At 38.9% G+C, this 12,373-nt stretch overlaps 1 protein-coding gene across 1 annotated transcript in view; it reads left to right on the top strand.

Annotated features, from left to right (window-relative positions):
- Positions 1-12,373, top strand: part of UTRN (utrophin) — a 603,735-nt gene that overhangs the window by 201,370 nt on the left and 389,992 nt on the right. The window contains 4 exon segments of the mRNA XM_030928184.1: positions 964-1,092; positions 1,825-1,998; positions 4,219-4,374; positions 9,209-9,379. Of these exon segments, the coding sequence (XP_030784044.1) occupies positions 964-1,092; positions 1,825-1,998; positions 4,219-4,374; positions 9,209-9,379 (630 nt within the window).

Genomic DNA, 12,373 nt, shown 5'->3' with positions numbered 1-12,373 from the left:
AGTGCAGTGGCACGGTCTTGGCTCCTTGCAACCTCTGCCTCCTGGGTTCAAGTGATTCTCCTGCCTCAGCCTCCCAAATAACTGGGACTACAAGTGTGCGCCACCAGGCCTAGCTAATTTTTTGTGTTTTTAGTAGGGATGGGGTTTCGCAATATTGGCCGGGCTGGTCTTGAACTCCTGACCTCAAGTGATCTGCCTGCCTCGGCCTCCCAATAATTTTTGTATTTTTAGTAGAGACAGGATTTTGCCATACTGGCCAGGCCAGTCTTAAACTCCTGACCTCAGGTGATCCCCCTTCCTCGGCCTCCCAAAATACTGGGATTACAGGTGTGAGCCACTGTGCCTGGTTGAAAAGTCCTGTATATTTTAAATTGTAGTTTTCTTAGCTGTGAAGTTGGGACAATTCCTTCCTTATAAACAAGTTGTGAACATTAGAAACGACAAATGCAAAGACCTTAGCATGGGCATCACGTACAATAGTCATACCATGCAGTGGGCCATATTATTATTATGCAAAAAATTATTATTATTATTTAGACGGATTCTCACTCTGTCACCCAGGCTGGAGTGCAGTGGCATGATCTCAGCTCACTGCGAACTCTGCCCCAGGGGTTCAAGTGATTCTCCTGCCTCAGCCTCCCAAGGAGCTGGGTTTACAGGCACCTGCCACTGTGCCTGGCTAATTTTTGTATTTTTAGTAGAGATGGGGTTTCACCATCTTGGCCAGGCTGATCTTGAACTCTTGACCTCATGATCCACCTGCCTTGGCCTCCCAAAGTGCTGGGATTACAGGCGCGAGCCACCGCTCCTGGCCTACAAAAACTTATTAAAGCTTCTGTGGAGGTCAACATTATGTAAAATACAATATCATGTATGACACAACGATATAGAACTTTTGTATTGTCTCTTTTTATACTTAAGAAAACAAAAGGACATCCTCTCCCCTTTCCAATCTCTTTGTAGAAAATTCAAGCAGAGATCTCAGCCCATGAGCTAACCCTAGAGGAGTTGAGAAGAAATATGCGTTCTCAGCCCCCGACTTCCCCAGAGAGTAGGACTGCCAGAGGAGGAAGTCAGATGGATGTGCTACAGGTAAAGAGGGCCAGGAGCTTCCTTTTACTTTTCAACATGTTGGGATTTTTTTTTTTAAAAAAGAGAAAGAATTGATTACTTGGGCACCATTGATATTCTTTATGATGTAAACCATGGGATGGGAGTGATGTATTGAAGGTTGCATCCCAGGACAGCAGAAACAAATTGTTGCATGGATGGAAAAATATTAAATCTGATTTTGATAATTGAGTTGAGAAACAGGAGAGTGAGCCAGATTTAGAAGTTAGCTTTATATAGACTTTTTCTTTAATGCAGAGACTCTGTCAGTATTGTGTGGCTGATAATGTGGGCAGGCTGAGCATGAATTGGATGCAGCATCATTTAGTTCTTTCATGGTCGATGTGACATTGACTTTCACTCTGAATTTGTGATGAAGGGCATTTTGAGTTCTAGGTTCCTGAACGATCTTTTTGAACATGAAGTTTTAGTTCCAGTGAGGTCAGCTTTATCTAAATTTCTTATCCAAATCCATTACTTCTGAGATTGAGACACTGAGTGTTGTAATTTTTGACACTGGGCTATGCAGTTCACTTAGGCGATAGGGTATCCTCACCAAGTTTCATTAGGATTTTTTTTTTTTTTTGGTCATATTACTGAATTTTTTTTTTTTTTGGTGCTTTATGGTACAAATTTTTAGTAGTATGTGTTATGCTCATGATGAGAGAGATAATCTTCCTGATGGGAATTGCATATTTTCATTTCTGCAAACAGAGGAAACTCCGAGAGGTGTCCACAAAGTTCCAGCTTTTCCAGAAGCCTGCTAACTTTGAACAGCGCATGCTAGACTGCAAGCGTGTGCTGGATGGCGTGAAAGCAGAACTTCATGTTCTGGATGTGAAGGACGTAGACCCTGATGTCATACAGACCCACCTGGACAAGTGTATGGTGAGGCTGTTGGGTGATTGGCACATGCAGTGGCTTTTTCAACAGCTGTTATGGCTTGGTCTAGCAAGTACATGCCTAGTGTGTCCAGTGATCACTAGTCTAGAGTGTGCTAAACATAAAGACTGATGATGGAAAACATGTTAAAAAATAAGAAGTGTGATCTTTCCCTCCAAAGACATTAGAAGAGATAAGAGAGATAGTGGAGGAAACTACAATAGACATGTATATAACATGATGGCAAAAAAAAAACCAAAGCAAAAGAAACAAAAACCAAAGCAAAACAAAAACCAAACTTAATCACCATGTGAAGTTAGGAAGGCTTCAGCAGAATGTGACTAATAAGCAAAGTTTTCAAGGATAAATTTGAGTTAGCTAGAAGAACCATACTTACAATGGATATCATAAAAATTCCATTTTCTAGGAAAATAGAAGTTCAAATAGAAATTTAAACCTTAAGATAGGAAAGAAGAAATGATATATAAGGCCTTATTACTTTTTTAGTCTTGAACTTTATAATTCAGTTGAATAGAAATTTAAAAATAAAGTAGCTAAAGGGACACAATCTTAGAATTAGTGTTCTGCTTGAGAATCACAAAACTTAAGATGAGACTCTTTAGTATAGGAGAGGTATAGGGTCAGTTCTTTGTGCTTTTCAAAACAAAGAATAACTTTTAATATATATGTGCATGTATATAAGTATTTATTTGATTATTGTGACATAATGGTAATCAGAGAAAGTGCTGTCCTTGACTTCATGGAACATAGTTCAGGGGTCTGTTACATGACAGCATCCTGTGAGATGTTGAAATGATGATGTATGGTGTCAAGAGAAGCTGTTTAGAATAAAGCTTTTTGGTTTCAGGTAACTAGGATGACGACAGCTCTGAATTTGACCTACAGAACTCCGATTTCTTTTTTTGTATTTAAATTTATTTTAATTTTTAATTTTTGAAGACTTTTAGGTTCAGGAAGTACATGTGCACATTTGATACATGGATATATTGTATGATGCTGAGGTTTGGGCTTTGACTGAACCCATCACCCAAATAATAAATGTAGTACCCAATTGGTAGTTTTTCAGCTTTTGCCCCTTTTCTCCTTCCCATCTTTTGGAGTCCCAGTGTCTTTGCTTTTCATCTTTATGTGCAAGTGTACCCATCGTTTAACTCCCACTTATAAGTGAGAACATGTAGTATTTGGTTTTCTGTTCCTACGTTAATTTACTTAGGATAATGGCCTTGAGCTGCATCCGTGCTGCTGCAAAGGACGTGATTTCATTTTTTCTGGCTGTGTAGTATTCCGTGGTGTATTTGTACACATTTTCTTTATCCATTCCCCCATTGATGGGCACCTAGGTTGATGACAAGTCTTTGCTATTGTGAGTAGTGGTGTGATAAACATGGGAGTGCATATGTCTTTTTGGTAGAACAGTTATTCTCCTTTACATATATACCTAGTAATAGTATTTCTGGGTTGAATAATAATTCTATGTTTAGTTCTTTGAGATATTTCCAAACTGCTTTCCCCAGGGGCTGAACTGATTTACAGTCGTACCAGCAGCGTATGGTGTTCCCTTTTCTCTGCAGCCTTGCCAGCATCTGTTGTTTTTTGACTCTTTACTGATAGTCATTCTGTATGAGACAGTGTCTTATTGTGGTTTTGATTTGCCTCAGAAATCTGTTTACTTATAATCATATACATCTTGATATATCGAGTTTTGTATTTTTTATTATACAAATAATATATGCTCATTGTGGTAGACTTAGTACTTCCGAGAAATAGGAATAAATGTTAACAATTCCAAATCCAACAGACAGCAGTAGCCGGTATTGGCTTTTTTTAGTCATAACATGCAAGATTTTTTTAAATGTAGTTTTAATTGTGATAAACATTCTGTTTTTAGTCCTAATGTTTTCCCATTTTATGTAGCAAAAATGTTTATATTATCAAGTACTTTCATAAACATTTAAAACATTTGTCTGAGATTTTAAAAGAATGAGCATCAACTCTATTAGTTTATTTTCTTAGATTTGAAGAAGTTATTACAAGCTTGATTTCATTTGACTCGACCTTCAGACCAAATCTGAGAAAGATGATGGCCTCTGATCACCATAGTTAGGTCTTGGCTGTCAGTCTGCGTAAGCTGTGTTCTGACATGATGCCAGTTGGCAAGTTGTCACCACAGTGTGTAATTTGTCTTTTTCTTTGTTTGTTTTAAAGAAACTGTATAAAACTTTGAGTGAAGTCAAACTTGAAGTGGAAACTGTAATTAAAACAGGAAGACATATTGTCCAGAAACAGCAAACGGACAACCCAAAAGGGATGGATGAGCAGCTGACTTCCCTGAAGGTCCTTTACAATGACCTGGGCGCACAGGTAAGGAGAGCAGTCCCACAACTCATTCCTCTCTCTCTCTCTCTCTCACTCGCTGTCTCTCTGTCTCTCTTTCTCTCTCATGTATTTTTAAATTTCACTTTTTGGAAAATGCTTGTTTGAAAATTATGAGATTCATATGTGTTTTCAATTTATTGTAATAATTTTTGTTATATTTCTTTAAATGTATGTACTAATATTACAGTGATTCATAGTTACACAGAAATTTATTTTTGGCTAGGCACAGTGGCTCACGCCTGTAATCCCAGCTCTTTGGGAGGCCAAGGCGGGTAATGGCTTGAGCCCAGGGGTTTGAGACCAGCCTGGGCAACATGATGAAACCTTGTCTCTACAAAAAAATACAAATGAAAACCTCCAAAAACAAAACAAATTTAAAAAAAAAAAAAAAAGCCATGGTGGTGCATACCTGTAGTCCTAGCTACCTGGGAGGCTGAGGTGGGATGGTTGCTTGAACCTGGCAGGCAGAGGTTGCAGTGAGCTGAGATCACACCACTACACTCCAGCCTAGGCAGCAGAGTAAGACACTCTTTCAAAAATTTTTATTTTTAATATTCAAGCTAATAGTTATACTTTCAATGGCTACTGACATTCCGTAAGTTATTCTAAGGAAACTACAAGTAATATATGTTCATTGTGGTAGACTTAGTACTTCAACGAAATACAAGGGAAACAATAAATGTTAATAATTCCAAATTTCAATGGATAGCAGTAGCCAGTGTTGGCTTTTTCTCTAGTCATGACATGTAAGGTTTTTCTAAGTGTAATTTTAATTGTGATAAACATTCTGTTTTTAGTCCTAATGTTTTCCCATTTCATGTAGGAAAAATGGGAAATAATAGTCCCTGTAAAAACTCAAGTTATTGTCCTTAGATTTCTAAATAGTCTACTGAGAAATGTTAAAACATCAGGGCTCTAGTAAATAACCAGTGGCAAGAAGTTCGCATTAATCTACCAGGGTTTGAAATCCTGCCAAGAAATATCTCTAATTTGGGCATTTTAGTAAATCCATGCAGGAGTTGTTGAACATTTACTGTGAGTGACTGAATCTTTGTCCTGAAACCAGGAGAGCAAAGAATGTGTGGAAGTGTGAAATCTTAATAGGTAATATTGGAAAACCATGTTTGATGGTATTTTGGATCCTTCTTCAGTTAGGAAATATTAACTACTTCCAGTTCAGGTAATATTGAAGTTTCTACATAAGCCCAGAGAAAAACAGCTGAAATTTTGTTTTCAGTTGAAATCAGAATGACTGGTTTATGCTTTTTGATCTTACTTCCGCAAGTTTAGATTGTTGATGTGGTACATTTTGATGCATTACATGTCTGAAACGCATACCTTAGAGCTTCTTTTTGGAATTATACAGCTGGTTATTCATTAAATATTGTTATATTTATTCACTGGGCATTTTATGAATGGAATGGCATTGCTGGTTTTTGCACTATTTCTCCAATTGTGACTATAATTTTAGTATTAATTGATTTTATCATTTAAAGTTTCACTCATTTGAGACTTTACTCTGTGTTGGGAATTATACAGTGTGGAGAGTGTGAGGAAAAAGAGACAGTGAGGAAAAAGGAGACAGTGAGGAAAAAGATAAATTATCTCTTTGTCTAATGGAACTTAGGGTAGTGAAAGAGGAAAATATTGAGTAGTTACATGAAATGATGTTACAGTATCAGTCTGAAGAGTTATGAAGAATGTAAATGGTTCTTTAACAGTATAGGTAAAGAGGGATTTCACCCAGTCTTGGGTTAGGAAGGCTTCCCTGAGGAGGTGATGCATAAGCTGAGATTCAAAGTCTGGGTAGGAGTAACCTGGGTGAAACTAGAGGAGATTTCAAGACTGATAAAACAGTATATATAAAGGCTGTAAGGCAGGAGGCAGTGTGGCACATTTATGTGGCTAGAACAGAGAGAGCCAGTGTGGGGACATGGTGCTAGGGAGGCAGGATGAGACGAATTCCTGCCAATGTCATAGAGTTTGTGTTACAGATTTAAATCTGTGTCTTAAGCAGTTATTGCACAGTTTTTAGTAGGGAAATCACATATGCAGATATGTCTTTTAAAGGATTACTCGCTACAGTTTGGAAGAGGAATTGGAGAGAGGCTGGAGTGGATGTGAGACCAGTTAGGAAATCATTGCTCTACTCTTGGTGAAAGATGGTCGTACCTTCAACTAGGATGGACAGTGGAGATGGAGTGAGGGAACTGATTTCAGACATATGTAGGAAGTGAAATCAACAGGACTTGGTGCAGAAGAAGCGATGAAGGATGACTCCTTGGTTTCTGGCTTGATGATGTGGATAGTATGGTCATTGAGATGGGTGCTGTAAGAAAAGATAGAGGGCCAGGAGCAGTGGCTCACACCGGTAATCCCAGCACTTTGGGAGGCTGAGGGGGCAGATCACCTGAGGTCAGGAGTTCAAGACCAGCCTGGCCAGCATGGTGGAACCCCGTCTCTACTGAAAATACAAAAATAAATAAATAAAATAAAAAAAAATAACTGGGTGTGGTGGTGTGTGCCTGTAATCCCAGATACTCGGGAGGCTGAGGCAGAAGAATTGCTTGAACCTAGGAGGAAGAATCGCTTGAACCTAGGAGGTAGAAGTTGCAGTGAGTCGAGATTACACCACTGCACTCCAGCCTGGGCAACAAGAGTGAAAATTTTATCAAAAAAAAAAAGGGGGGGGGGGGAGGCCTGCAGAAATCACAGATCACAGGTATGTATTGGACATGTTGACCTTTTTTTTTTTTTTTTTTTTGGTATGTAGTCTTGCTCTATTGCCCAGGCTGGAGTGCAGTGGTGCAATCTCGGCTCACTGCAACCTCTACCTCCCAGGTTCAAGCAATTCTCCTGCCTCAGCCTCTGGAGTAGCTGGGACTGCAGGTGCATGCCCCAATGCCTGGCTAAATTTTGTATTTAGAAGAGATGGGGTTTCACCGTGTTGCCCAGGCTGGTCGCGAACTCCTGAGCTAAGGCAGTCCGCCCATCCAGCCTCCCAAAGTGCTGGGATTATAGGCATGAGCCACCGCACCTGGCTGGACATGTTGACATTTTAAGTACCTTTGAGAATGTTAATTGGAAATGTCGGGTACTCACATGATTATTCAGGTCTGGAGAATATATCTGGACTGAAGAGGTGGATTTTATGAGTCATCTGCATAGAGGTGGTAATTAAAGTAATCAGGGATGATAGCTTGTCTAGGAACAGGATATAGTGAAAGAAGAGGGCCCTCGACCAGGTCTTAGGAATTATATCACTTAGTAAGAAATCTGAGGAAGATGAGCTTGCAAAAGAAACTAACATAAGTAGCAAGACGTGGTAGGCACACAGGCGAGAGCTAGGTCTGGGAAGCCAGGGATCAGTTGCCACTGGGGTCAGTATTGAACTTAGCAAGGGCAATGTCTGAGGAGTGATGGAGATAGAAGCCAGAACGGCATGGCTCAATTTAAAGATTGTACCACCCTGGCCTTGGCCTTAACCGGGTTTTTTTTTTTTTTTTTTTTTTTTTTTTTTGGAGATAGAATCTCATTCTGTTGCCAGACTGGAGTGCAGTGGCACAATCTCGGCTCACTGCAACCTCTGACTCCCTGGTTCAAGCAGTTCTACTGCCTCAGCCTCCTGAGTAGCTGCGATTATAGGCATCTGCCCCCACATTTGGATAATTTTTGTATTTTTAGTAGAGACGGGGTTTCACCATGTTGGTCAGGCTGGTCTCGAACTCCTGACATTGTGATCTGCCTGCCTTGGCCTCCCAAAGTGCTGGAATTACAGGCATGACCTACTGCGCCCTGCCGGTCTTAACCTCGTTAAGTTTCGTTTTCGTTATCCATAAAGTAGAAAGAGATTTTGTGAATTTTTATTGCATGCATGTGTAAGATTCCTTAGCACAACACAGAAGCTGCATTAAGAGCTTGGTAAATGTTAGTTAAGTTCATTTGCTTTCTGTCAACAACAATAAGAGCAAAATATTAATAAGATTTAGGATGCATAGTAATGTACTGTATTTTAAGTTTATTTGGTTAATTATAAAACATGTAATTGTGAAAGTGGTGCCATTTTCCCCTCAGATTGCTATAATACAGTATTTTTTAAACAAACTCCTTTGTGGAGAGGATTCTAAGATATCGTCTGTTCAAAATTATAATAGATACTATTTAGTGGTTTTTAACTTTGTTTCAGCCCTTTTTATGTGTGTTTTTCTCACTTAATACTCATAACAGTCTTTCTTTTCTTTTTTTTTTTGAGATGGGGTCTTGCTCTGTTGCCCAGGCTAGAGTGCAGTGGCAGGATCACGCCTCACTGCAGCCCCAGCCTCTAGGGCTCAAGCGATTCTCCCACCTCAGCCTCCTGAGTAGCTGGAACTACAGGCACACATCACCACACTAGATAATTTTTTGTATTTTTTTGTAGAGACAAGGTCTTGTCATGTTTCCCAGGCTGGTCTCAAACTCTTGGACTCAAGAGATTTGCCTGCCTCGGCCTCCCAAAGTGCTGAGATTATAGGCATGAGCCACTGCGCCCATCCTCATACCAATATTTTGAGGGCTACATCTCTACAAATGTCACTTAGGAAATTAATGATAGAGCCAAGATGAAAACCCAGGATTGCCTGGCCCTTAACTACTACAGTATATTGCCTCCTTGCAGAAATGCAAGCTTGGAGGATTCTAAGGTGCTACAGACAAAGGTTATGTATGTCTTGGGGGTTATATATGAATCAGTTTGCATCTTTAGTTAACATCCTGATTCATTCCCATTTATGTTCATTTCCGTCTCACGCTCAGTCTCACCCTGTCTCTCTCTCCATCTCAGGTGACAGAAGGAAAACAGGATCTGGAAAGAGCATCACAGTTGGCCCGGAAAATGAAGAAAGAGGCTGCTTCTCTCTCTGAGTGGCTTTCTGCCACTGAAGCTGAATTGGTGCAGAAGTCCACTTCAGAAGGTCTGCTTGGTGACTTGGATACAGAAATTTCCTGGGCTAAAGTAAGTTGCAGTTCAGATGAAACACCAGCATGATGCCAGTGTAACGTGACATTTGTTCTGGGCGATCTGGGTGGATACCATGACCCTCCATTTCATATTAAGTCTAGCGTTTTCTTTTTTTGCATTGTTTATCCACTTCTCTGTCCTAAGAAAACATATTTTTAAAACAATGATTATATTTTATTTTGTTTATAATTTCTACTTTTAGATTAAGGGGTACATGTATAGGTCTGTTACATGGACATATTGTGTGATGCTGAGGTTTGGGGTATGAATGATCCCATCACCCAGGTAGTGAGCATAGTACCCACTAGGTAGTTTTTCAGCTGATGCCTCCCTCTGTTTCTCTCCCCTCTGCTAGTCCCCATTGTCTATCGTTCCCATCTTTATGGCCATGCATACCCAATGTTTAGCTCCCACTTGTAAGTGAGAACATGTGGCATTTGATTTTCCATTCCTGCATTAATTTACTTAGGATAATGGCCTCCAGCTGCATCCATGTTGCTGCAGAGGAAATTTCATTCTTTTTTATGGCTGTGTAGTATTCCATGGTGTATATGCACCACATTTTCTTTACCCGGTCCACCACTGATGGGCACTTAGGTTGATGACATGTCTTTGCTGTTGTGAATAGTGCTGATGAACATATGAGTGCATGTATCTTTTTGGTAGAACAATTTATTTTCCTTTGCATATATACCCAGTAATCAGATTTCTGGGTCAGTAATCAGAACTCTGTTTGAAGTTCTTGAAGAAATTTCTAAACTGCTTTCCACAGAGGCTGAACTAATATATATTCCCACCAGCATATAAAAGTGTTCATTTTTCTCTACAACCTTGCCAACATCTGTTATTTTTTGACTTTTTAATAATAGCCATTCTGAATGGTGTGAGATGGTTCTCTAATGTTAGTGATATTGCGCATTTTTTTTCATGTGTTGTGGGCTGCTAGTATGTCTTTAGTGAAGTGTCTATTCATTTTCTTTGCCCATTTTTTAATGGGATTATTTGTAAAACCGTTCATTTAATAAGATATTTTTATCTTGATTCCAAAAGCATTACATTCATGGATCATCAAGGCCTTTATAGGTATTATGTTCATATAGTACTTAAAAGCCTAATTCACCACCTTCAAAATCAATGACACATATTTACAGAGTATTTACAAAGAATTGTGCTGACTTTAATTCTTCTTCAATAACATTTTAAAACCAATAACTAACCTTTCTATTGCAAACTTACAGATGTAAAGAACATAGGAATAGAATTTTTAAAAATCATTACATGAGTTTTCTTTAGCTCTATACTTTGAAATTATTAGAAAGTTAATTTGCCGGTTCTGGCTTCTGCAGTAGGCAAATTATTTGCAGTAGACAAATAATTGAATGGAACATGAGTGGTTCTTTTAACAAGGCATTCTGTTTTCCTAACTCTTTCCTGAGAAAGAAGCAAGTATACTAGTGGGAAGTGCTGATTATAAATGATCAATACTGTGATCATTTATAATCAATCAATACTGATGTTGATATAAAGCCACAAGTATCAGTTTCACATCCTCTACAGCTCTACACATGTTTGCTGTGGGCCTTGAGGAGAAGGCGCTGAGAGGCTGTGGGATGATACAACTCCTGCTTACTTTGAATGTTCTATGGAGATGACAGCTGGGGGAAATTTAAGATAGTAGACACTGGAAAGACTATTCTCAGTTTAGAAAAAAGCTCATGAACAGCGTGATCATGCCATGAGCTGTGTGAGTGTGACGGAAGTGAAGAAAGGAATGTATGATGGAAATGAACATTGCAAGTCATCGGTATGTTGTGGATGAATGCAAAACAAAGACACCAAACTTTATTTTTGTTAAATTTAAGTTTTTCAAGGAAATATTATCTCCCTCGTGCAGTACACTTTGAAAATAATTACTTTTTTATTAGTAACATAAGTAATAGAAGATATTTGAATGAAATTTGCCTAGTGTAATAAAAAAAGAAGCAAAAATCACCTATAATTAAACAATACTGTTATTTTTTTTTCATTTTTTGGGGCACATATCGATGTGCACATGCAAAAGCATGTATTTAAAAATAAATTTTGTTGTAACTAGCATTTATTGACCTTCTTTTAAAAACTTACATCTTTTTTTTTTTTTTTTGAGGCGGAGTCTCGCTCTGTCGCCCGGACTGGAGTGCAGTGGCCAGATCTCAGCTCACTGCAAGCTCCGCCTCCCAGGTTTACGCCATTCTCCTGCCTCAGCCTCCCGAGTAGCTGGGACTACAGGCGCCCGCCACCTCGCCCGGCTAGTTTTTGTATTTTTAGTAGAATCGGGGTTTCACTGTGTTAGCCAGGATGGTCTCGATCTCCTGACCTCGTGATCCGCCCGTCTCGGCCTCCCAAAGTGCTGGGATTACAGGCTTGAGCCACCGCGCCCGGCCAAAAACTTACATCTTTAACATTTTTCTTTACCTATACTTGTTTTTGTATAGCATATTAAAGATATGTGTAGTATTTCATTCTTAATGTTTTTATTCTCTCATTTCTCTATTTATGTCCATTTAAATTATTACCATTTTCTCTGTTATAGATAATGCTGTGATGAATATACTAAACCATAGCATGCGTTCATAATTATTTCCTGAGGATAAATTCTTAACCCTAAAATTATTGGTAAAGGGACAGGAATATATCCATTTTTAAGTCTGATACAAATTATGTAATTGTCCTTCAGAAATCATGCACCCACCACATGAGAATGAGAATTTCTACTTGACGTCATGTTTTGGTTATTTAATTAGAACATTTTTTCACTAGTTTATAAGTCTTCTAGCCCAAAATCTCATTAAGCTGATACGCAACTTCAGCAAAGTCTCAGGATACAAAATTAATGTGCAAAAATCACAAGCATTCTTATACACCAGTAAGAGACAAACAGAGAGCCAAATCAGGAATGAACTTCCATTCACAATTGCTTCAAAGAGAATCAAATACCTAGGAATCCAA

Source organism: Rhinopithecus roxellana, chromosome 4, assembly GCF_007565055.1.
Source record: "Rhinopithecus roxellana isolate Shanxi Qingling chromosome 4, ASM756505v1, whole genome shotgun sequence".
NCBI classification, from domain to species: Eukaryota; Metazoa; Chordata; class Mammalia; order Primates; family Cercopithecidae; genus Rhinopithecus; species Rhinopithecus roxellana.
Note: the sequence above shows the minus strand (reverse complement) of the source record. Positions and strands in the feature narration are given on the sequence as shown.